Source organism: Ictidomys tridecemlineatus, chromosome 12, assembly GCF_052094955.1.
Source record: "Ictidomys tridecemlineatus isolate mIctTri1 chromosome 12, mIctTri1.hap1, whole genome shotgun sequence".
Lineage (NCBI taxonomy): Eukaryota > Metazoa > Chordata > Mammalia > Rodentia > Sciuridae > Ictidomys > Ictidomys tridecemlineatus.
Window position 1 is genome coordinate 30,934,001 of NC_135488.1, and position 26,796 is coordinate 30,960,796.

The following is a 26,796-nucleotide window of genomic DNA, read 5'->3' on the forward strand; positions in this document are numbered from 1 at the left end:
GATATATGTATGTATATACATGCTGTCATGTATATCTAAAAAGAACAAATTTTTTTAAAAGAACAAAATGCACATTATGTACTACTAATGTAAACATCAAAATGCATTGATCTGGAAACCCTAGCATCACTCTCTTCCAAAATCCCCACTCAGGCCAAAGAGGAGAGCGGTGAGTAGCCTCATGCCCTTCTGAGAAGCCAAATGGTGAAGCAACCCAACAAGCAGGGGTCCAGATGTGACTGTCCCCCCATCCACCACCTCCCCAGAACCCAAGCAGTTTCCCTGACACTCAAGAACATTCCCCAGAGCAGCTGAATGAGAAGCACACTTCAAAGGAAAAACTCTCAGACTGAAACAAGAGGAATGAGGTGCACCTGGGACTCGGGACAACTGGGCCTGCTTGCCCTCTGCCCTCCAGCTGGTATGGCCATATCAAAAACATCCATTAAAAAAGAGCCACCCTGAGAAGAGTATGGCCATCCTCCAAAACCGAAAACTAGAATTAGCACATGACCTGACACTACCACCTCTTGGTGTGCACCCCAAAGGACTGAAAGGAAAGCCTGCAGTGGGCAAGTGGACAACCACTTCAAGCCAGCATTAGTCACAATAGCCACAGGGTGGAAGCAACACTCTGGACCATCTGGGATGGGCAGATAAGCAAAATGCCCCAGGTGCATTCAATGGAATGTTATTAAGCCTTAGAAGGGAAATTCTAACACGTGTCACAAGAAGGATGAGCCTTGAAGACACTATGCTGAGTGAAAGCATCCAGTGATCCCACTCACTCCAGGGACCTAGACTAGTCAAATCAGAAGGCAGCTGGAAGTGTCACCAAGGACCGCCAGGAGGCAGGAGTGGGGAGTTGGTGCTTTCTGGGCAGCGAGGGTCAAGTTGGAAAGAAGAGCGCTCTGGGGCAGGGGGGTCTGCTGCTCACCAGTGTGGATGTGCTTAATGCCACTGAACTGTGGTCTTCCAGAAATATAACGCTTGCAACTGGTTTAAAAGGTAAAATTTGCAATCCCCAACACCACCGCCCCACACAAAGGTAAAATTTGCCATGTCTTACCATAACCAAAAATAGAATTTAAAAGGAGCTACCCTTCCCTCAAGAAAGGGTTACAATTTTCTTTCTCGTACAGATTCCATTGGAGTGGTGTATTCTTGGTTATCAAAAGCATTCACGCACTCCGGATTGCGGACGGGTGACTGTCCGCGAGGTGTGCCACCGCGCTCAGATCTCGGTCTCAACACTCTGGGAGGCTGCGTACACGCAGAACCTAAGACGGCCAACTGAGCTGCTTGCGACTGGACGCCTTTGTCCTTGCTGTCACCTGCAATGCACATTCGAACCTTTTTTAAAGTAAAAGCTCCGTTTTAAAACGGAGCGGGAGGCAGCCTGCAGCACCAAGACTTAAGAGCCTGAGACCCATCGCCAGAGGGTAGTGACAGGTGCTGGTGGCAGGCGCCTGGCTCGCCCCGGTTTTGCTTTTTATTTCTGCATGGCTCCTGTGAACCGCGGATCTGAGAGAAGGGACTCATGCAGTAGCCCAGCAGCGGGGACTGCTCAGCCATTTGGGATCCAGGTTTGCAGCGCTACCGACCTACTAGGGCCCGGGGCTAGCCCAAGCCCGAGTGCCCCGGCACACCTCAAAGCCCCGCCCCGAGCGTGTCTCAGACTCGCGACGCACGTTCCTCCAATCACAGGGCCCCGGGGAACTAGATCCAGGGCCAATCGCAAAGAGTCTGCTTCCTAGCGTCCCGCCCTCCCCTTCTTGCGATTGGTGAGTTTTAAACCCGCGGAAGCCAATGGGAGCGCGCGGAAGGCGGAGCGGCGGCCCTGGCTCCGGGCGCAGCGGCTCCGGGCAGCGGCCCTGGCTCCGGGCGCGGCTTTTGAAGGAAAACTGTCACCGAGAAGTCATGGTGAGACCGGGGCTTTCCGCTGCCGCCGCCGCCGCAGCGGGTGAGTAGGACGGCGAACCCCCGGTTCCTGCGAGCATTAGGACACGGGCGGGGAGGAAGGAGGGCAGCGAGTGAGCCCCTCGCCTGCCAGCCTCAGTCTCCGCGACGGGGAGTCCAGGCCGGGACCTAGGGCGACGAGCCAGGCGACATCTCACCTGCAAGCCCGCAGCAGCCCTCAAAATGGTGTCACTGCCACCACGTTCGGGATAAAGCGACCGAGACCCACGCGCGGGCTCAGCACGGGTGGGAAGCAGCGCGCTGGGTCCTGCCGTCTGGACCCCAGACGCAGACGGGCGCGGTCCTCTGCTCTCCGCCAGGACCTGATCGTGGCCAAGGGGCGGGTCCCACCTGCCTCCAGGACTTGGGCCCAGGGAACGGCTCTGCACTAAATCTGCCCTGAAGGCCAGGGATCCCGCGGTCCCTGACCTCTTCCTCGTGCCTGGAGCCTTTCCTGCCCACCCCCACCCCCACCCAGCGTATGCCTGCAGGGTCCTGGTGGTTTTCCCAGCCATCCCTGTTGATGACTGCCAGGTTCTGGTCACTGCCCTAGGCTCTTTTTTTTTTCTTTCTTTCTTTTTTTTTTTTTTAATTGTTGGTTGTTCAAAACATTACATAGTTCTTGATATATCATATTTCACACTTTGATTCAAGTGAGTTATGAACTCCCATTTTTACCCAGATATATACAGATTGCAGAATCACATCGGTTACACTTCCATTGATTTACATATTGTCTGTTGTATTCTGCTGTCTTTTCTATCCTCTACTATCCCCCCTCCCCTCCCCTCCCCTCTTCTCTCTCTACCCACTCTACTGTAATTCATTTCTCCCCCTTGTATTATTTTTCCCTTTCCCCTCACTTCCTCTTGTATGTAATTTTGTATAACCCTGAGGGTCTCCTTCCATTTCCATGCAATTTCCCTTCTCTCTCCCTTTCCCTCCCACCTCTCATCCCTGTTTAATATTAATCTTCTCATGCTCTTCGTCCCTACTCTGTTCTTAGTTACTCTCCTTTTATCAAAGAGGACATTTGGCATTTGTTTTTTAGGGATTGGCTAGCTTCACTTAGCATAATCTGCTCTAATGCCACCCATTTCCCTCCAAATTCTATGATTTTGTCATTTTTTAATGCAGAGTAATACTCCATTGTGTATAAATGCCACATTTGTTTTTATCCATTCATCTATTGAAGGGCATCTATGTTGCTTCCACAGTCTTGCTATTGTGAATTGTGCTGCTATGAAAATCGATGTAGCAGTGTCCCTGTAGTATGCTCTTTTTAGGTCTTTAGGGAATAGACCGAGAAGGGGAATAGCTGGGTCAAATGGTGGTTCCATTCCCAGCTTTCCAAGAAATCTCCATACTGCTTTCCAAATTGGCTGCACCAGTTTGCAGTCCCACCAACAAAGTACAAGTGTACCCTTTTCCCCACATCCTCGCCAGCACTTGTTGTTGTTTGACTTCATAATGGCTGCCAGTCTTACTGGAGTGAGATGGTATCTTAGGGTGGTTTTGATTTGCATTTCTCTGACTGCTAGAGATGGTGAGCATTTTTTCATGTACTTGTTGATTGATTGTATGTCCTCCTCTGAGAAGTGTCTGTTCAGGTCCTTGGCCCATTTGTTGATTGGTTATTTGTTATCTTATTGTCTAATTTTTTGAGTTCTTTGTATACTCTGGATATTAGGGCTCTATCTGAAGTGTGAGGAGTAAAGATTTGTTCCCAGGATGTAGGCTCCCTATTTACCTCTCTTATTGTTTCTTTTGCTGAGAAAAAAAACTTTTTAGTTTGAATAAGTCCCATTTGTTGATTCTAGTTATTAACTCTTGTGCTATGGGTGTCCTATTGAGGAATTTGGAGCCCGACCCCACAGTATGTAGGTCATAGCCAACTTTTTCTTCTATCAGACGCCGTGTCTCTGATTTGATATCAAGCTCCTTGATCCATTTTTGAGATAACTTTTGTGCCTGGCGAGAGAAAGGGATTCAGTTTCATTTTGTTGCATATGGATTTCCAGTTTTCCCAGCACCATTTGTTGAAGATGCTATCCTTCCTCCATTGCATGCTTTTAGCCCCTTTATCAAATATAAGATAGTTGTAGTTTTGTGGATTGGTTTCTGTGTCCTCTATTCTGTACCATAAAATCCTCAATAAAATTCTGGCAAATCGGATTCAAAAACATATCAAAAAAATTGTGCACCATGATCAAGTAGGATTCATCCCTGGGATGCAAAGCTGGTTCAATATACGGAAATCAATAAATGTTATTCACCACATCAATAGACTTAAAAATAAGAACCATATGATCATCTCGATAGATGCAGAAAAAGCATTCGACAAAGTACAGCATCCCTTTATGTTCAAAACTCTAGAAAAACTAGGGATAACAGGAACATACCTCAACATTGTAAAAGCAATCTATGCTAAGCCTCAGGCTAGCATCATTCTGAATGGAGAAAAATTGAAGGCATTCCCTCTAAAATCTGGAACAAGACAGGGATGCCCTCTCTCACCACTTCTGTTCAACATAGTTCTCGAAACATTGCCAGAGCAATTAGACAGACGAAAGAAATTAAAGGCATAAAAATAGGAAAAGAAGAACTTAAATTATCACTATTTGCAGATGACATGATTCTATACCTAGCAGACCCAAAAAGGTCTACAAAGAAACTATTAGAGCTAATAAATGAATTCAGCAAAGTGGCAGGATATAAAATCAACACACATAAATCAAAGGCATTCCTGTATATCAACGACAAATCCTCTGAAATGGAAATGAGGACAACCACTTCATTCACAATATCCTCAAAAAAAAATAAAATACTTGGGAATCAACCTAACAAAAGAGGTGAAAGACTTATACAATGAAAACTACAGAACCCTAAAGAGAGAAATAGAAGAAGATCTTAGAAGATGGAAAAATATACCCTGTTCATGGATAGGCAGAACTAAGATCATCAAAATGGCGATATTACCAAAAGTTCTCTATAGGTTTAATGCAATGCCAATCAAAATCCCAACGGCATTTCTTGTAGAAATAGAGAAAGCAATCATGAAATTCATATGGAAAAATAAAAGACCCAGAATAGCAAAAACAATGCTAAGCAGGAAGTGTGAATCAGGTGGTATAGCGATACCAGACTTCAAACTATACTGCCCTAGGCTCTTTACACCACAACCCGCATGTTGGGCTTCTCTGTGCCCAGATCAGAACTGGGACTCCAACCCCCATATGTCACATTCTGTAGCTCCTGCCCTCTACACTGCCTTGCGTGGACCTCAGTGCTGTGTTTTCTCACAGCTGTCTGATGAGTCCGCATCCAAATTGGACAGCAAGAGCAGGGCAAATCAGTTTAGATGAGGTTAAGAATAGTTTTGTACCCCTGTGCTCCCACCCCCTTTTTTTAAAGCAGTAATTTTTGTCTTTTCCAACATCTATTCTCTCTCTATTCCCCACCTCTGGTGAGGTCGGGGCCTTCCGCTTTCTTGGAACTTTTCATATGGCACCAAAATTTTCCCTTATATTTTAATTATTGTTTTTTGTTTTATCTCTATTACTGGATTGGAAATTCTTGAGGGCAGAAATACAGGTTGAGTCTCCCTTATCTGAAATTCGTGGGACCAGAAGTGTTCAGATGTTTCTCACATTTTGGAACACTTGCATGTATAATGAGATTATCTTGGATGTGTGATCCAAATCTAACCATGAAATTCATTTACATTTCCTTACACTTGGTACACATAGTGCAAGGTGCTTTTATGTAATAGTTTTAACTAAAAGCAGTCATATGAGGTCAGGTATGGAATTTTTTACATTTTGGATTTCAGAGTTTCAGATTAGGGATGTTCAATCTATATGGACTTTTCATCCCCTCACCATCCCCTGCTTAGAAACCTACTCCAAAGATGTTTTCCATAAGCTCCCCAACCTTGCCTGTTTCTTCTGTAGTCCCACAGGAAACCATGTAAGGGGTTGTTGATAAAAATCATTGTCTCTATTAGGAAAAAAATAAGACCAAGGCTAGCTCACCAGCTCATGTGGGCCAATAATAGAATTTCTTCATGTAAAGCATAGTGTGTTGTAACTGAGAATAGTAGATGTGATCAAGCACTCTGGGCTCTAATAAACATATTTTCAAATCCTGGCTTTGCTACAGACTAACTGGATAACTAAGCCTGTCATTTACTTTCTGGATTTCCAACTGCAAAATATCTCACAGGATTGTTGTGTGGATTAAAAGAAGTAAAGAGCTTAGTATAGGCCTGGCATTTTAATAATATTGTGGATGTTCTTATAGCTTGAAGGCAAACCTGTAGGACTGGGGATTTTGTAACATGTTGCAAACAAAAAAAGTGTCATCTTTTAGAATATAAATGAACTGGTGAAAATCTCAAACTAAAGATCTGTTCTTGCTCACCTGTTTTGCAGAAGAGCGGCAAAGAAAGCTCCAGGAGTATTTAGCAGCCAAGGGAAAACTGAAGGAACAAAACACCAAGTGAGTTTGTCTACCCACAATTATGCCAATTTTGTTGCCCTCAGTGCGAATAGTAATTTAAAGCTTTTTCAAAACATAGCCATTTTCTTGCACCTTATTCAACCCACATTAGTATCCGATGATAACTGAAAAAGAACTTCTCAGGCCAGACATGACCAAAACCCCTGGGAAGTTTCTAGTATGTTGTCAAAGACTTAAGCATTGTTATTGTAACAGCCCTCAGTGGAAGGGGGAAAGGGTCACAGCATTGCACACCATGCCGGAAGCATTTCTTGTCCTTTCTTAGTCCTGGGAAAACTGATCCTCAAGATGGCAATCCTTGGTGGAGGAGGTGCACTGTCCTGGTTCTGGCGTTCTTGCTACAGCGGGGGAGCCGGTTATATGTCCCCAATAGTGGCCTGCTGGCATCCTCCCGCCTGAGGGTGCTCGTTGACCATTCTCTTAGCACTTGCTTTTGGGGTGGAAAGAACATAACTGCTTCCCTAATACCTTTTGTCAGCACCTTACCATTTCCATGGTGTTATTTATCCCTCTTGTTTGGCATAGATGTATTTTCTTCCCACTCAGTTTTTGTCTGAAAATTAGATTTTACAAACTTTACTTTCACCCTATGTTTTATCTTGGGTTTTTACAACTCTATTTTCTTTATTATTAAGTGAACCAAAATCATTTACTCCAAAATATATACTTATTGTGTGTCAGTCACTCTCACTGTGAGAGACATGGTACTTAATGATACAGAAGTCTCTGCCCGCCAGGGCTTATGTTACAGATAATAGAAGCCTCTGTTAGTTTAGCAATTCTTTTAGTTCACGTAGACTGAATCTTTCTGAACTTTGCCCTGATCTCCTTTTTTTTTTTTTCATTTTTATTTTACTAGCTAGATTTCATGTTATGCCCCTACTTTTTAAATTATATTCATGCCTCAGTATCCACCTGAAATTGGTTCCAGGATTCCCCCACAGGTACCAAATCTGTGGATACTCAAGTTCCTTTATAAAATGTAACCTATATTTATCCTTCAGTGTACTTTATATCATCTCTAGATTACTTGTAATACCTAATACAAAATAAATGCTCTGTAAATAGAGTATACAGTCTAAGGAATGCTAACAAGGGGGGAAAGTCTGTACATGTTCACTACAGATGCAGTGTTTTTAGTGGTTTTTTTTTTCCCCCAAATATTTTTGGCCCAAGGTTGGTTAAAACCACAGATGTAGAACCCAGAGATATGAAGAGTCAACTATAAATTATTTTCCCCCTGGAAATTCACTACTTGGAGATACGTATAACAAGGAAGTTTGTTACGGAAGCAATTCTCTTATCTGCAGCTTCCGCCATGTTGCATTTTTCAAGGAACCATGTTTGAATTAATAAGACTGCACAAAAATGAAGAGAACACATATATTTCATTAACACTATTAGAATGCTACATTTAAGCATAGAATGTCTCTGAAAGGGTCACAGAAAATGGGTAAGAGCAATTGGGGTCTTCCAGGAGGAGAAGAGAGGAAAGAAAGGGACAGTAAGACGACTTATTATAATTTTTGAATTACTTTACCACACACAGAAGTTATAATAATTTAAAATTCTAATCATAATTTTAATCACTGTGCTTTCAAGGTTTGCTGATCCTCCTGTACTCAGGATTAATTGTGTTTTACCTTTCATAGGCCTTATCTGAAAGCCAAGAATAATTGCCTGAAACCTCCACCTTCTAAATCTGTAAGTAGAAGTTAGTCTTTTAAAAGAAATATCCAGGTGCTGGGTGGTGGGTCAGTGGTAAAGCCCTTGCCTAGAATGTGTGAGGTCCTGGGTTTGATCCTTAGCACAACATAAAAATAAATATTAAAGTAATGTGTCCATCTACAATTTTTTTAAAAATCCACTTTGAAAGTCACCAATAATAAAAATGATAGATGATACCAACAAAAAAACATGGTTTTCAAATATATTATTCATAAATATGAGTAGTTTGATTTAATAAGAAAAATATTTTTTGAAAAAAAAACTGGTACACAAATATTTGTGGCAACATTATTCATAACACCTCTAAAGTGGAAATGACCCAAATGTCCATCAGTTAATGAAGGGATAACTGAAATACACACAGCTGTACTTGCAGTGTCACTTGGCTGTGAAAGTGCGATGAAATGCCCGTGTGAAGGTGCTATGTGGGAACCTCTATGCTTTGTGCTCAGTTTTATTAAGTTATAAAAAGTAAGGCACTGGCACATGCTGTAACATATCAGTTTTGGGGAACATTCTGGTAAGTGAAAGGAGCCAGGCACCACATGCCATGTGTTGCATGATCCCATTTATGCAGCATGTTCAGAAGGCACGGCGTAGAGAGCAGACCTGGTGCTGGGGGCAGTGGAGAGCAGGGCTACGGATAAGCTCCCAATTTCTTTCTGGGGCAATGAAAATGTTCTGTTATTTGGCAGTAGTGATCACTGTACAACCCTGTAAATATGCTAAAACACACCAAATTGTATGGTTTAAGTGGTGAATAACATACGTGTGGAAGCTTTCATACCCACATCCCCACTTTTTTCTTAAGTGGTGATATAGAAATCTGAGGCAGGTGTCAATGCTGGGGCCCAAGGCATAACGTGTGTGTACACCCCATCCCTCCACCTCCCCCATCCCACTCACAGCAACACCACATGCCAGTACCATTTCAGGGCAGGTAGCTCTTGCCCTTAATGACAAGCCATCTGGTTATTGACCTCCTTCACACACTCCCCCAGGTTACATAGCAATTCCTCACAGTATTGAAAGTCAAAAACCAGAGAGCCGTAGGTCGCTCTAACACTTGCAGATCTTCTCCTGGAGATGTCCGTGCTTAAGTGTGCCAGGGTCTCCTTTTTGAGCAATTGCTTTCACTGGCTTCTACTTTTTTCACCTTCTTCAGAGTTTATTGTGGTGGTGGTGGTGGTGGTGGTGGTGTTGGGGATTGAAACCAGGGCCTTGTACATGCGAGGCAAGCACTCTACCAACTGAGCTATATCCCCAGCCCCTTTTATTCTTAATTCCAAACTCCCCTCCCTAGCTTTCAGTTTTCTTTAACCTGGTTCTTTCTTTCTCATCCAAAATTAAATCTCATAACTAAAACATCTGCTTATTAGTAACAGGGGGTCTGACCTTAAAGTCCTGGCTGACTGACTCCTTCCAGGATACTGGATGCTTGTTGAGAGCTGTTCAAATACAGCTCAGGCTTCCCAGCCTGTCATCTGCCACCTGTCTGGCTTCTCATCACTGGTCTCCGGCAAGATAGAGGGTTTTACCTGAAACTCTGCCATTGACAAAAGCAGGGGGTTTAGCTAAGCTATACAAAGTGCAAGGAGGAATCTGTTGAGAGGCCCTGTATGTAACAGGTCTTCAGGATGTCTTCCCAAGGTCTATGGGAAGACAGGGCGTTGAAATGTAACAAGCATTCAGCAAGCACTATTTGCTTTAGGAAGCATTTTTTGTGTATTCACAAAAATTCAAGCTAAAAGAATTCTGATACACTTCTGATAGGAGCTCAAGTTATAAAATCTATTAAGTGAGACTTTCCCAGGATTCAACTTTCTTAAATTAAATTCTAAATAAAACAACTAATTTTTTCTAGCACATGTTTTAAACAGTTATTTTTTCATTGTTTTAAAAACAGTGAGCTAGTATGAATTTTTTACATGTCTGTTTCTTTGTGTTTTCAGACTGCTGGACCCCAGAGGCATGTTACCCAGCATGGCGTTCTGCCTGGCAAAGCCACGAGACCCATTACCACTAAACTCCAGCCTAGATCAGCCAACATCAGAGAGTCCCAGAAGCCAAAGCTGGAGCCACCAAATCTTCAGGGAAAAAGACCGACCTCAAAATGTCCTGCTTCTAACCCAAACTGGGAACTTTCCAGCAAGAGTCACCAGCAGCACAAAGCTGGGCCATCCGCTGCAGGAGAGCTGTCGAGAAAACCCACCAGGTCACCTGACACACAAGAGCAGCAGGGAGTGGGTCAAGGAAATGCTCCATGTGCAGACTGTGTGGATGGCACTCATGTTGAAAATGAACCTGAGGGTGGCTTTTTAAAAGAGACAAACAAAGAGAACTTGCCACACACCTTATTGGTACCTGAGAAGAAGCCAGACCCCGAACTGTGTTCCATGAGTAAGCCAAAGACCAACTCTCATGATCAAACCAAGAGCAGTTTGGCTCCTCAGCAAGCCCTGGGAAGAAGTTTGGGGAATCATGCGGTTCTGAAAGACAGGGTTAATAAGCAGTTTGTTAGAAAAAAACACATCAATACTGTACCACTGAAGTCACAGCAGCTCTCTAGGGGAGCAAATCTTGCAAGACCAGGAGAAAAACCCTTGAGGACAGTTTCTTCTCACTTTGTGCAGACCCTTAGTCAGACTCAAGCATCAAAGAAGCCAGTGGTCAAGGACATAAAGAGTATAAAGGCTGAAAGGGCTAAATACATACGGTCATACTCTGTTAATGAACAGGAATCAAGACATACCAAACCCAGGGTATACCCCGGCTTACACCAGGGAGAACTTCAACACAGACCTGCAAGCACCAAGCAAGACAGGAAGTCCACACAACCTTGTTCTAGACCTCAGGCACCTTGTGGACTGCACAAACCAAGAGCTGTAAGCCAGAAGCCCCACCTGATAACTGGCAGGCTTAATTCAGTTGTTCCAAGCACTCCCAACATAAGAGCAAATGGAACCAATGACAATAAGTACAAAAACTTTGAACAGAAAGCACGGACTGTGGACTCCAAGTTGAAGAAGGCTTTTCCCCAGAGCCATTTTCTGAACAAGACAGCTCCCAGAACTCAAGCTGGACTCACAGCCATTCGTGGGAGAGAAGTCCCAAGGGGGACCCAAACTAACCCAAACACCCAAAAGAGGGTGACAGCAGAGGACCGAAGGTATGTTGTTTTACTTCCAAAATTTTGCAGCTTAAGTGAGAAAATTAGACAATTGACCATCAAGAATACTTGGTCAGCTGGGCGTGGTGGGGCATGTCTATGATTCCAGCAGCTCAGGAGGCTGAGGTGGGAAGATCCCAAGTTCAAAGCCAGCCTTAGCAACTCAGTGAGACTCTATCTGTAAATAAAATATAAAAAAGGGCTGGGGATATAGCTCAGTGGTTAAATGCCCTTGGGTTCAATCCCCAGTACCAAAAAAAAAAAAAAAAAAAAAAGAATAAATAATATTTGGTCAGGAAATAGGCCATAAATAATAACTTCTAAGTAATTTGTAGCTACATCCTAAGATGATTTGGAGCAACTATAACAAATATCAAGTCTTGAAAGAACTAGTGATACATACATGTTATTGATCATTCTCTATAATTTTATACATGCTTTAAAATGTTCTTAAAATAGTTGAAACACAGAGAATGGGTAAGAAACAGTTGAAGATATAGACTCTTCACACAGAAGCACCTGCAGGGACCAAGCAGTTTCAGGCAGCTGGGCTAGTGGGAGCTCGGGTGGCAAGTCCACACAGGCAGAGGGAAGATGGTAGCTCTTTGTTAAAGAGACCCTGGTTGAGTCAGTATGGTTATCAGGGAGGCAGGAACGGCAGCATCCACGGGTCTGAGCAGATAGGTTTGGAGAGGGAGCTCAAGCCCAGAGGAGCAGCTGTCAAGTGGAATTCAGGGGAAAGCCAGGATCTCGAGTTGCTGGGACTTGGCACTGACGTACACGGATGCTAGAAGCTGAGCCAGAGGATTTTGTGCCTTTGTTGCCTAAGACCAGACAGTCTCAGGATGTGGCTGAACCTCCCAAGAGAGGCAATTATGTATATTGGATCAGAAAGTGAGTAGATTCCTGGCAAGAATAAAAGGAGTGTAGCAGGAGGGTGAGGGCAGGATTTGATCTTGGGAGACCAGAAGACTCTTTGCCTTCCTGCAGAGACAGAAAATAACACACTTTAGATAGAAGTGTCAGGGGAGGTACTTTCAGTGGTGACATCTGAGCTGAGACCTAAGGCTGGTGACGGGCAAGCTTTCTGAGCAGAAAAATGAGTGCAAAGATTCTGAGCCAACCAAGGTGCGAGTCAGGGTCCCTGCCCTCAAGCTGCTAGTGCAGATCAGAAAACAGGGAAGCAGTCATAAGATTGCATGTGGCATGTTGAATACTTAATCACAAAAGGACCAGAGACTGTGGAAAGTGGGTGAGTCACTCACTGTCTCCCCAAGGGCCTGCAGCGGACTAGGCGCCAGGAGAGCAGAGAGCACCCGACTTTGCCCCTAGAGATTCAGCCTCTATCACTGAGTCCATGGTCAGTGTGAAGGCATAAGGATCAGCTACACAGTGGGTTTTAGAAAAGGGCTGCAGAGAGAGACCTGGGCTGAAAGGTACATTTGCAAATCACAAATACATGGTCATAATTTAAAGAAGCTAGAGACCCTCCATCTAAACACTAGAGTCTACATATGTTGGCACATCCCCAAAAGTACCATATCACCTGCTTAGAAGCAGGAGGGTAGAATGTGAACAGTGGAGGAGAGCGAGGGTTAGGACTCAATGGCATCAGAGAACAGCTGCATATAAAGAGTCCTGAAATCACATATCTGGTTCATTAAAGAAAGGGAACTCCATAGTCAGGAGGGGGCTGAGGACCTGAGGCAAGTGGGGCACTTTGAGCACCAAGACCCTGTTGAGGTACAATTATTGGTTTGGTCTGGGTTGAGAGACAGCTTAGTGGGGAGAAATGGAGTGCAGAGTCAGGCTCTCAGCTGGAGGGTGTCTCAGGAAAGCACGCATCTGAGTTGGTGTGTAGGTAAATGGAAACCTTAGAGAGCAACAATAAGAAGAATCTTAGCATTGAAGACTAAATCCTCATCATCCTGTCATCTGCCTTCTGCTGGCTGGGAGCAGCCAGGTGCTGCCAGTGCTGGGTGTAAACTGTCCCTGACTCCATTCTTCTGACTTTGTAGTCGAAGGCATAGACAACCTGATCATATATTTTAGAAGCTATATGACATTTTCTTTAAATGAAATCATCTCTGTCCCCTTCAATTGCATAACAGGAAACAACTGGAAGAATGGCAGAAATCTAAGGGGAAAATCTATAAGCGGCCTCCTATGGAACTTAAAACAAAAAGAAAAGTAATAGAAGAAATGAATATTTCATTCTGGAAGAACATTGAAAAAGAAGAGGAAGAAAAGAAAGCCCAGTGGGAGCTGTCCAGGAAAATCAACAGCACTCTGACCCAATGCCTGCAGCTCATCGAGGGGGTGAGTGAGCTCCAGACACAGCAGAGACCCCCTCACCCAAAAGAAACCTAGCTTTTCTCTTTAATACTTTAATCCTAGTGGCAGTAACAACAATGAAGAGCACTTAAATGGTGGCTCTTGTGTGCCTGGCTCTTGTAAAGCACTTTCCTTATCTTATCTCATAGGATCACAATAAAGACTATTATGATGCCCACTTTGCAAATTACACTGAGGCACAGAAAAGTTAGGATACTAACCCATAACCCAAGCAGCATATTCCCGGAAGATCCAAAGGAGTTTCAACTCTGCCTTCTCCAGGTATCAAGGTCCAACAGTAAACATTTAATATTTGGACATGCAGCTGAATCAAAGGGGCCAGTTGTGACTAGAGTGTCCTAAACACCCTTGGTAGCTAGAAATGGCATCTGCATGTGTCTTGGGTTCTACAGAGAAGGGTAAAGTAGGTCGCAGGCAAAGGGTATGAGCCTAGGAGGTTCCCTGAAGGGAAGCTATTAATGAAAAACAGCAGGAACTGGGGCTGTGGCTCAGTGGCAGAGGCCCCGGGTTCCATCCCTGGTACCGAGGGTAAGTACGTGAATGATGATGGGGCTGACTTGTAAACAAAGGTCCCTACCAAAGCAAAGGGACTCTGTCCATTGGTTGGTAATATTGTCACAGGGAGAGGGCTCAGAAAACACTCCAAGACCAAATTTGAAACAAATTAGAGAGTTTTATACCTGACCAGGGAACTTCTACCATGCCCAAATGGCCTTCTGACAGAAGTGCACCAGGCTGTCTGTGGTTCCAGTATTTAAGGAAGAAAATCACATCCTATGGAATCTGCAAATTGCAAACAAGCAGGGTGCAAGGGCTGAGAAAATCAGTTAGCAGAGCAGAGTTAGACAGCACATCCTGGGTCCAGGTATATTTGCAGGGTACAAAGTGCAGAAAAATAATATTTTTACATTTGAAGAAACTTATGTAACAATTTTCACATAGGAACCATAAAGATGGAGTCATTATGGCTATATCTGCTTATGCTCGACTACAGTTATTCCTATTTCTTAAACTTAACAATTGTCCTACTGGCTTATACTTATCCGTAATTTAACTTATATTTTATTACCTGTACTATTTCATTAGTCTATATTTTCTAATCTGTAACCTATTTCTTATAGATTAACTCATATCAGCATTTGTAACTCAGTTACAAATGTTGGGCATTAATAAAAAAGGAAACCTTAAGGTTAGTGTTCTCACAGCACCAGTTCAGCGTTAGCTATTGCTCTTTGTCGAATTAAACTTCAGTTCTTTTTTGTTGTTGTTTTGCTTTTCCTTTCATTATATTTTTTAAAAAATGAGTACATTCAAACAATACTCAAACAAATGACCAGGCCTCCCTGTCACTCTTACACCTGGCAAGCTGCTCCCTGAGCCACCCCACTCCAGTCACCTGTCTGGGCAGCTGTGTGGGTGTGCTTGGTACAGGCGGAGAAACAAAGCTCTAGTTTCCGCAAGTTGCAGTTGCTTTATTTGATATTTTTGTCTTTGTTCTTCGATCACCTTTCTTTTTCCTAGTCTTAGTATTATGCTGACTTTGTTAAATGAGTTGGGCTTTTCCCTTTATCTCTATGAAAATAGTCTGTACAGGGCTGGATTGACCGAGTGCTTTCTAGCACATGTGAAGCACTGCGTTCAATTCTCAGCATCACATAAAAATAATTAAAATATTTATTAAAATACAACTATAACTAAAAAAAAAATTTTAAGAAGAATCAGTTTGTACCTGAGATTTCCTTTGAACTTGCCACAGCATCTTGCCACAGCATCATCTGGACTGTGCTGCTTTGGGTGATAGTCTTTTTTTTTTTTTTTTTTAATGTCTTTTTACTTTTTCTGTGGTTATTGGTCTGTTTAGGTTTTGTATTTCTTGAGCCAACCGTAGTAAATTTTGTGCCTTTTTTGAATCAGATTTGCCAAAGATTTCTCTTGAATTTTTTTTAATATTTGTTTTTTAGTTGTAGGTGGACACATTTATTTTATTTTTATGTGGTGCTGAGGATTGAATCCAGTGCCTCACACATGCTAGGTGAGCATTATTCCTCTGAGCCACAACCTCAGCCCCTCTGTGATAGTGTGTATTTTGAATTTTTTGATTACTCTTTCTTGAACACCAGTGTTTGCATCTATTGTATTTATTGTCCTTTTTCTAGCTTTTTAAAGTCTAGATAATTTTTAAGTCAGCCTTTATTATTTTTTTACAAATATGTTTAATGCTATGTATTTGCCTCTAAATTTAACTAATACTCCATCAATCAGGGTCAAGTTTCCAAAGCAGAAAACACACCAGATATCTCAATAAAAAGATGTGGGAATCGGAGATACAATATTATCAGTGCATTCCTAGGAGCAGAACCTAGAGGAGGATCAATGTGAAAGTAGCTCAGCAGGAAGATGTTTCCCAGGAAGGGGGCTGGGGGAGCAGGAATGGGAGGGCCACAGTGTGGAATCAGGCTAGCCTGAGGAGGGGAACCTTGGCACTATCTCACAGGAAGCTCTGGCTACAGGGAAAGCCAGGCCTCAGGGTCATCCTGATGGGGAGGAGCAGAGGCTACCCAGGGTCATCCTGATGGGGCAGAGCTGCACTGTTAGTACTTGTGTGGCCATCTATAATGATAGTCCTGGGGAACACATACAAAAAGGCCCAGGGTGGCTGTTGAAAGTAAAACACACTGTGAGCCTGGGTGCCCAGAGCCCTCAGGGCCAGAGGGGATGTGGGTGCTGCCCACAGTGATGTCCTCTGCTACACACAGGGCTGGCAGCAACAGGAGCCTGAGGTGACAGTGGAGTGACTGCAGGAAGCAGCTGGCACCCACTGGCTCCAGGAGAACAAGGAGGTGGAGAGTGCAGGGGAAACCAGACAAGGTGCTTTCCCTGCTCTCTCACTCAACAGTCAGCAGAGCAATTTGGGGACCGGACATTGGGATATATCCTCACACAGCTTGCAGGTACTAGCTCTGCAGCTGACATCAGCTGGGTGGCCTCCAGTTCCCTTCTGAGGCCTTCTCCCTGCAGATAGGGACACCTCCCACAGTTGGAGAGCTCAGCGCTGCAACACCGCCCACCCTGGGCTAACGGAAGCCAGCTGGAGTCAGGGTTCTTATCACTTCTGAATGGACTAATTTGCTAGAGCAGCTCACAGACCTCAGGGAAATACTTTACTTACTTTATACTTCAGTATTTATATGTAAATATTTAATTCACAATCCTCCTGCCTCCACCTCCTGAGCTGCTGGGATTACAGGCATGCACCACTGCACCCGGTCCCCATGTGTATTATTCTTGGTGGAATTTATTAAAATTTTCTTTGTATTCTCATCGTTATTAGTAAATGTTTTAGAGGTGTTTTAAAAGGATATATAGTCTATTTGTTTACTCTATCGGTTGCTTTTTGAAAGAATTGTGCAGAAGTTTCTCTATAATTAGGATTAGTCATTGTCAATTTGTATTTCTGACAACTTTTACTTTCTATTTTTCATGACTATATTGTATGTACATAAAAGATTCATGGCTTGCTTTGATTTCTCTTCTGTCTAATGTCAATCTTGCCATACCTGCTTTTTGCTGCTAGAATTTGTCTAGTAAGTCTTTTCCACCCCTTTATTTTTAAATCTTTCTGAGTTGATTTATTCTAGAAATGCCTCATGAATGTATATAGCTGAAATTTTTTAACCAGATCAAACACTGTGCTTTTGAAAGCATATTTAGCCCATAGACACCGTTATGATTACTCACATGTTTAAATTTAGCCTGCCATTTTATTTTGTAATTCAATTTATATGAATCCTTTTTGTTTATTTTTCCCTCATTTCTGTGTTTAATATGGTTTTATTTCATAAAATAATACATTGAAATCACAAAATAATGTTGTTACTCGAGTCCTAGGCCAGAATCCCAACACTGGGCTCCCCACAAATCAAGTCTGGCTACTCACCCCAGAAACCAAATGGAAAATGTAATAATGAAAAGCAGGAAAGGGACTTCAGTCAAGACAAGGGAGCAGTGTTCCCAAGCCTTGTCTTCCTGACATAGCGTTAGGTCTACCTGGAGGGAGAACTGGGGCGAGAAGAAGAGGCTGTGTAATTGAAACTCTCATCACACTGGTCTGTTGATCATCACCTCAGTTTTAGTCACACGGAAGCCTGCTGATGTCAAGGAGGTTGCTGCTGCTCAGGGAATCTCCACTTGCTTGCAGGGTGTTTACCAGACCTGAGGTCCTGGGGCTAGGAGCGGGGTTGTAATTTGGTACCCATGAGGCTCTTGCTCCTGCTGGGGCAGGGAACAGCCTCATCCTGGCTCAGTCTACTTACAGGTTTCCACTGTTCTCAGAAGGTGTAGAGCAATGCCTAACGATGTCTAGGTTCTGCTGCTGGGGTCTGGACCAGGATCCTGACACAGCTGGCCTGGGCTTCTGGGCATGGCCACTCCCGCCGCCTCCTGGACCCCGTCACTGCCCTGCTCTGGGCACACACCAGAAGCCCACCCCAAAGTTCCATTGTATGGAGTTAACCCCACAAATTCCCCTCACACACACATATACAGCCTGACCTGTGCCGTCCTTCATGCTGCTGTCAAGAATAATAAGGAAATTCTGGCCACTGTTCACTGCTCATTCTTAGAACTATGTAGGATTACAAACATATAAGAAATGCTGATTGCAGGAAGGATTGGTTTGGTTTTTGCACTGCCTAAACATGTAGAACATACTCCTTCTCTTCTGCTATGATAAAGGTTTTCTGTCCACTTCATCTCATGTAACTTAAAATTTAATGATCAATGACAAAAATCACTGAAAATACAGTTTATTTTTTTAGTGTATTTTCAGTTGTCAATGGACCTTTATTTTACTTATTTATATTGGTGCTGAGAATCAAACCCAGTGCCTCACACATGCTAGGCAAGCGCTCTGCCACTGAGCCACAGCCCCAACCCTAAAAATACATAGATCTCATTGGCTACACAGGTATCCAAAGTATCATACATACATTGTACCTCAGTTAAAAAGTTCAGGAAAAATTAGAGATAAAGCAGACATCTGCATACTTTCTGTGGTATTAGGAGATGTGAGAGTAACTGTGAAAATCACCTCAGCATTTTCTGTTTTGCAGGGTGTCTTTTCTAATGAAGTATTTACCATATTATCCAGCATTCCCGAGGCTGAAAAGTTTGCTAAATTCTGGATCTGCAAAGCAAAGCTACTGGCAAGTAAAGGCACCTTTGATGTCATGGGGCTCTACGAAGAGGCCATTAGAAATGGGGCCACGGTGAGTGTCTGTCTTGGGTGGGTGACCTGCTAAGCCTTCTCCTGTGATTTCTGTTTGTAACATGACAGCAGTATAATGTAGTGTTGAACTTCTAACTCACCTCACAAAGTTATAATTAGGGTATGCAGTATAGTGTGTCCTTGATAGACACATTAAATAAAGTGTGTATTTCAGAGAATGCAGAGACACCAATAGAATCAGTTTTCTTATCACGTGACCATGTCTCATTTAATGCTGACTGTAGAAATGAGCAGTTATGGAAACTAATAGCACAGAAAGTTATAACATCGATATACAAGGCTTTCAAAGAACTTGACCAGAAAGAACCTGAAAGTAAACTTAAATCAGCACATTCAGTGTATAGCAATAATTCAGAGCCATTTCATGAAAAAAAACTTTTGATTCTAAAACCTAGGAAAAGAAAAAACACTATTATTATTCTTTTTTTTAAGACTGCTTCTAATAACCTCATTTCTCTTGTCACTCACTGTCATTTTCCATTTCCTGCCCAGTCTGTAGTTCCTATTTCCATGCTGGTTTGGTGTTTCATATGCTCACAGTGTAAACAGTCAAGTAGTTCAGTAAGTTTTGTACAAGACTTCTGCCTCCCTCCCTTCCCGGTTCCTACCTCCCAGGACAAACTGATTATCTTTCTGTTTTTACCTGTGAAGCTTCAGAATCGTGGTTTTCAGGGTTAGGCTTGTATACTTGCGGCTGTGTGGGACAAGGAACTGGGCACTCTTCACACACTGCAGGGGCCCCCCACACCCACACACACCCAGGGCTCTTTGCCGTCCTTCACACTTCCACGAGAGCAGTGTGCAAGCCTCAGGCACTTTAGCGATCACACTGAGATGCACATGTAAGAAGTACCTGACTGTGTGTACCCTGGTTGCTTTGACTTTCAAGCACGACTTCTAGTTTTCCTAGCATTAGTTTTGCTTACTTTTCAAAGTATTTATTATGTAATTAGTTTTCACACTTCTAATTTTCTAAATTCCTAAATACTTGGAAAACACTGACTAGTCTGTTGGTCTCTTTTCTTAGCGACCGTCTGTCTCCTCCAGGCTGGATGCGTTGCTCCTCACTCCTGCTTTCACCTGCATCCACTCAGGATCCTCTTCACCGTCCCCTTGTCCTGCCTGCACTGGGCAGAGCTTGTCCTCCCCACCCACCTCTTCTCCAGGGCTTTGCTTTCTCTCTTATGAGTTGAGTTTTATTCTCTCCTGTTCTCAAAGGTCTATTTGGACTCTGCTGCAGGGGGGCTGTTTGCACATGTAAGGGCTGGGTTTCATGAGGCAGGGCAGAGTTCTGGATACTTCACCACAGGGTGATGGCTGCATTGATTGGTCAGAGAACCTCAGTATCTGTACCTTAGGTCTTTCTGTTTAAACAGGTCAGATTCTCTAAAGAGGGCTCTTTGTTCTCCTCCCCCAGAGGTAGAAATCTTGTGCCAGTTTTGGGGAGAGTAGAGCCAGGACCCTCAACTCTCAACCTGAAAGCTCCCTTTGTCCCTTGTTCAGTGGTCAGGCACCCTGAACCTTGCGTGAAGTCCTCCAGGGACTTGGAAGCTAGATCCCCAGTTTGCTGTCAGGATGAGGTGGTGGTGCAGTCACTAACTTCTTGGAACTCAGGGGTGCAGGGTGGACTTGAGTGGAAGCTCCATGATCCTCCTGGTCGCCCCACCTCCATCCCCACTCCTGACCTTTCAGAGGCCTGTGGTGTGAATCGTGTTCCCGAAACTAGCCGCTGGCCCAGGGCAGACTCTTAAGGTGGTCTGGGCTCCTTCTCTTCCTTCCTTCTCCAGCTTCCAGAACCTGGTTACCACTGACTCTTTCCTATTCCTTGTATCAGTTGGCTCTTTTTAACCCCTTTGTTATCATTTTAGCAGTTTCAAAAGAGATTAGAAGTAAATGTGCATCCAGTGTACCACCCTAATCCGAATCCTGCATTCAACGAGTACCATACAATTCAGTCTCCTTGCAGTGTATTCTGCATGTTTATTCCTACCTCTGCATGTTTATTCCTACCTCCATGCAGTGTATTCTGCATGTTTATTCCTACCTCATTAAGCTTGGCTTACTTCTATTTAGATTTTGTAAAAATGTACAGAAAGCTTACTTTCATGCTCTGTTGTAGTATTTTACTTATTATTAATTTGATACACAGTCCCATGTTCCTATGAAAAAGTACAATTCATTTTATGACTTTCTGCTTCGTGGAAAAATGTTTTCATTTGAAAAAAAATTAAAGCTATCCCAGGAAGTCACTTTTCTATAAAGGTTTTTTGGTTTTTATTTATTTATTTATTTTTTAAGTATGTTGTTTTGCCAAATTTTAAAAAAAGAAAACAAAGGCAGGGGAAAGTTGCCCAAAATGCTAGCAAACGCTGTCTTTGGGTGACGGGAGCAGGAGTAGGCTCACCCTTAGCTCCAGTTCTCTGGAATGAGGCATGGGACTTCATGAGGAAGACAAGCCTCAAGCCAAGGCAGCACTAGGAATGTGCGCTGCATTTTCTCTGTCTGTGGTCAGTCTTCAGTGGTGTGATGCAAGTTCAGGGGAAAATAGCACTTGGTTCATAGAGAAGGTCAAGTGTGCCGGCACTTAACCAGCATTCTCTCCATTCCTTCATTTTTCTCAGGAAGTTTTAAAACAAACTTTGTAGGTGTTATCTATAGCTAGACAAGAAGATTTTAAAGGAAACATTTTGATTATAGAAAGTTTATTTGATGTTGTGTAAAGTTCCTTAGCTCATTTTTTCTGAGTATGTTTGACAGTATTCATTTATTTTCTTCATCCTTCCAGCCAATACAAGAGTTGCGGGAAGTTGTTCTTAATATTTTACAAGAATCAGCCAGAACCACAGAAGGTACTGTTACTTCTGCATTTAAATTCATTTCCTCTAGCTGTACAATTACCATCCAGGAGCACATAGGAATAGAGCTTCGTGGTCCCCTGAAACCTCTCCCTTCTGCCTCTGCACGGCCTGCCCTTCTCAGCATCGTCATCAGCTGGTTGGTTTCTGTTTTCACAAGCAGATGCTCGCCTCGTACTGAGCAAAGGTGGTTTCCACCAGAGGACCAAGATGAACTGCCCTGCTTCCTGAGGCCCCAGGTCGGGGAGACAGAGGGCAAAAGGGAGAAGGCCCTGGGTTTCGGTCACAGGGTCAGTGCTAATGAACCCACCACCGCTCAGTCATCCAAATTCATGTTATCTCTTCAAAAATGGGCATCTCAACATCTCTTCACTTAGCTGTCCATTCACAGGACCTTCTGTGTAAACCATTGTGCCAAACACAGTGAATATAATTGCTTATAATACTTATTATGTGAATGGAAAGAAAAAGCATATCTTTCTTATTATCTCAGGAAGGTAAAAAAAATTTCTTTAAGAGTGGTTTTTTTTTTTTTTTTTTTTGATGGTTCTGGGGATTGGACCCAGGGCCTTGTGCATGCAAGGCAAGCTCTCTGCCAGCTCAGCCATATCCCCAGCCCCAAGAGTGGATTGAACTGGCGACCACCAAGTGGAATGACAGTGAAGTAGCCTACTACTTTAGGAAAGAGAGTAAATACACTCAGTAGGAGCCCAGGAGGGCACGCCAGGCAGTGTCCTCCCAAGTAGTAGAAAGAGGGAGCAGGACTCAGTGCCCCTGTTGCCTGCAACTTCTCTCCAGGTTCAGCCAGGCTCAGCATCTGCTGTCCCAGGCTGAGGGACCTCTCTGTGTTGATCGTGGTGACTGGGTATCTGAGAATTCCACAGAGACAAGATAGTTCTTGCTCACAGTCTAAGGTAACAGCCTTGTGGCAGTCCTGGGTAGGAGAGGTCAGGGGCTGAGAGAGCTAGCACCAGTGAATCGAGAAAATTGATCTGGGGTGGTGTCAGGTGGAAAAGCAGGAGCAGTCCCGAGAGAGCTCTCCTAGAGTGGCTAATTGGTTGGAAATGTATGTGGTCAGGGTTGAAAAGGTCTCGAAGACCCATCCTCAAGTGGCAGAAATCCACAGCTGGCTAGGTGTCACAGGGTATGGCTGTGGGGCTCAGCAGGAAAAACTAGTCAGAAGACCTCTTCGGATCAATCACAGCTTGTTGAACACATGGAGTCCACGAGGACCAGGGGGCATCATGGAATATGTTAGTGTCCAGTTGCCAAGTCTCACTTTCCTCCCTGACCCTCATACACAGGTGTTAGCTCTGATGCTTTAGTTGCTGAAACTAATATCACTTCAGTGGAAGAGCTGGTCAACAAGATGGATCCTGGACAGCCCTTTCCTGCAGAAGAGAGGGACCAGGCCACGGCAGCACCCCCAATACCCCAGGCAGAGCAGCATGGTCACACTGGCATCAAATTACAGATCGCCCCCATCCCAAGGTATGCCCTCCAGAGCAGGCCCAGGGTCACAGACCCCACCACCTGGATCACTTCACCTCCACCAGGCTGGATACCTCTGTCTCACCCGAGGTCCAGCCACCCACTGATGGTGGGTCTGGTCTTTCTCTACATATACCATGCCCCCACCCCTGCTGAGATGCACCTTGCACAGGGGAGCGCACTGCCGGTCGGGAGGGTACAGGAATGGACTCTCCCCTTCCCGGGACAAGCCTACCTCTTCTCTCTCCTGCCCAGCATTTGGGGGTCCTTCCTACCTTCCCACCAGCCTGGTGCAATTGTGGGGAGGTGGGTGGCCCAGGGTCCAGGCAGAAGCAACTCTAGAGCCGCGTAAGAGGCACTGAATAGCCCACTGAGAACCGGAGGGCAATTGAGTGGCCCCATTGGAGCCCGCCAGAGCAGTTTGCTGTTTTAACAAGTCTGTGAAGGGTCCGTGTCGGGGTATCGACTTCACTTCCTAAAGAGAAAGCCCAGCATCACTCCTCTCCTCACAGTCTTGAGAGAATCCCAAGCAAGAGCACCAGGGCCACAGTGCTTGCCTTAGTTCCCTGGAAAGCATCACTGGGCCTCCACCCGGCCTAACCTATTCTCCTGGAGACAGTCTCCCGACCGCTGCCCACTCATGGTGGATGGCAGATGATCTGAAAGCCACCCGTTGCTGGTTCAGAACCCACTATGAAAACCTAAGATAATGTGATCAGTCGCTGTGAAAGGACCTCCGCGCCCTGTCCTCGGGTGCTGCTCACTAGAGCACACTCACAGGAGTACAAGAAAAATGCCCGTTTGTTTCTCTTTCAGTTTGTAGTTTGGCCACCATCCTAAGAATTGTTTTTTTGAATAATTTACTGTCAAAGCTAGAAAGAATCTTAAAATATATCAGACCAACCAAGTTTGGTGTTAAGCTCTTTCCTTGAAACCTGGTGACTCTTTTGAAAGTTCGTGGGGTAAACAACAGCCCCTGCAGAGTGGTTCCCATCAGCCGGGCCACACTGCGCCCTTAGTCCCCTAACGCCCAGTGCTCACTTCACCCAAGAGCAGGTGGCACCCCAGAGGCCCTGGAAGTCAGGAAGAGCCCCTGTAGGAGGAGAGCTGCTCTGGAAGCGTCTGTTTTGTTATGGAGCAGGAAGCACAGGAGAGCAGCGGGGTTCTTTTAAAGGTTTTGACAACATCTCTTGCTCTCGCAGAATAAATGGGATGCCCGAAGTACAGGACATGAAGCTCATCACTCCTGTGCGACGATCAGCCAGGATCGAGCGTGCCATCTCCCGCTACCCAGAGATGCTGCAGGACCATGACCTGGTGGTGGCTTCTCTGGACGAGCTGCTGGACGTGGAAGAAACAGAGTGCTTTATATTCCGTAAAAATGAGGCTTTGCCTGTGACATTAGGGTTCGAGATGCTTGACTCATAATTTCTTGACTTTTTTTAAAAAAAGGTATGTCAGAACCTCCATGAGATAAGAAATGTCCTTGTCCAGATGACCTGAAAAAAATGTATGATGGTGAGACATCATGATGGTGCAGATCGTGGCCTCTTGAGCCGGGAGTAGCACCTGCCTTACTCTCAACTTCATATCCCCCAGGAAGGTCTGGGGTGTTAGGTGCTCTGAAGCACGTGAGTTTTAACTCTATTTGCCACCATTTTGCAGCATACATAAGGTTCACAATGTTGAATGTTGGTTACTCTACAAGTGTTGAGAGCCATAGCCAGAGTCAGAATGGCCCCTGGCATTTTGCCACAAGTAATGGTTGCAGGCGAGCCATTAAGATTATATTGGATTGAAACAGGCTGTGTATTCAATTGTATATAGACCCCTGCTGACCGACTGGGGCACTTTGGAGAACTTTGGAATTCTCCTGGGGATTCCTGGGGAGTTCGAGTTGGTTGGTGAGGTTCCAGTGGAGGGAGTTCCAGTTGGTATGTGGTGTCGCTGGAAGGACCACGTGGGTGCTGTTCGGGGGAGTTCAGAAATAAAGTTTGTTCCTGCTTGAGTGGCTCATGATTTGTGCCCAGCCAGACTGCAGCATACAAGTGTGGAAAAAGTTTGCACTTTACCAGTCTACTTTAACCCTTGTAGTTACTTTTATCTCAAGGGTCAATGCCACAGTGTGGTGGACTTGCCCTTTGGCATCCACCTCAGCAGGGAGGGCAAGTTCTTGCAGGTAGAAACTGAGCTTTGAAGCTTGCTGGCCAGGCTGGACAGCCGGGTCCCCTGATGCTGCAGATGAATTTAAAACAGGACGCTGTACCTGTGCTTAGAGACCCTAAGAGGCCTCTGTGGGTGAGCCTCCACTTCCCTACCTGTTCCTGCGGCCAAGGGCAGTTCTTGTCCTTTCTGTGCCAGGTCTCCTCAAAGAAAGCACAGTCTTGGGTGAGTGGACATCTAGCTTTTTATACCCAAACCTAATTTTGCATTTGTTCTTCAGATGCTTCAAGGGAAAACGTTGGGGGGGGGGGGACACATTTCTGCACTCAGCTTTTGCTCTGCCGTGGACAGCTGGCTGGAGGAGGCAGTGTACAATTCCAGAGAGACTGTACAATTCGCTTTTTCTTCCCCTGGGCAACTGACCTGGGGAAAGTAGAATCAGAGTCATTATGTAAATATAACGTATAGAAAAACCTTTCGGCGCGTTTTAAATTTTAGCTTTCTTGATATTTAATTATCTCTAACAAAAAAATGAAATTGTTTATTCTTGCTTATTTGTTAATCTTATTTATTGTAGAAAACGGATGGAGGCTTGGGAGGAAGATTGGAGGTGGTCTGGGGAACACCCACTCAGCTGGCCTGGGGCGGGAGGTGGACATTTGCTGCCCTGGAGAACCTGCCCTGACCCAGGGGCTGACCGTCAGCCTCAGCAGGACTGGGTTTCTTCATTGGAGGGAAGCAGACCTCTCTCTGAGGTCAGGTGTGTAAACTGGGCCGTGAAACCCCATGCCGTCAGACTGGCTTTCAGTTAGAGGTGATTCGTCACCACCACTGAGGTTCAGGAACCCCATGGCCTGCCTTGGCTGACCTCATGACATGTGGCTGTGCCTGTGAGGCCAGGAACGCTCAGCAGGTGTCCAGGCACACAGACCTGCACGGGGCCCAGAGGAGCCGAATGCCCCGAGCCCCCGGGCTCTCGGAGTCTGAGGAGCCTGCTTGCTGGTGCAGTTCTTCATGTGTGGCTCCTAGAAGGTTTGTCCTTGCTGCCAGGGACCCGCTGCCTGCTGGTTTCGAGTCTCCTCAGAAGCAGTCTTGCTATTAAAGCTCATTTCAGAAAAGTGGCTCCCTCTTCACTGCCAGCTCCTTGCAAGATGTCCCTTGCCCCTCCCTGGTGCTCACTGGCAGTGTAGGTAGAACTGTTGACATCTAATAGGGTCCAGATCCCAACGTGACAGGTTGGAGACTGAACAGCCTGACCAGACGGGGTC

At 44.7% G+C, this 26,796-nt stretch overlaps 1 protein-coding gene across 1 annotated transcript; it reads left to right on the top strand.

The window, feature by feature from the left end:
* Window positions 1–1,806: 1,806 nt before the first annotated feature.
* On the top strand, window positions 1,807–25,373 carry Ckap2l (cytoskeleton associated protein 2 like). The gene is made up of 9 exons (XM_078028281.1): window positions 1,807–1,963; window positions 6,393–6,459; window positions 8,133–8,184; window positions 10,161–11,377; window positions 13,489–13,696; window positions 18,844–18,999; window positions 21,805–21,868; window positions 23,179–23,365; window positions 24,568–25,373. Exons 1-9 carry the CDS (start codon window positions 1,810–1,812, stop codon window positions 24,791–24,793), a joined length of 2,331 nt encoding a protein of 776 aa, XP_077884407.1. The 5' UTR covers window positions 1,807–1,809; the 3' UTR covers window positions 24,794–25,373.
* Window positions 25,374–26,796: the final 1,423 nt, after the last annotated feature.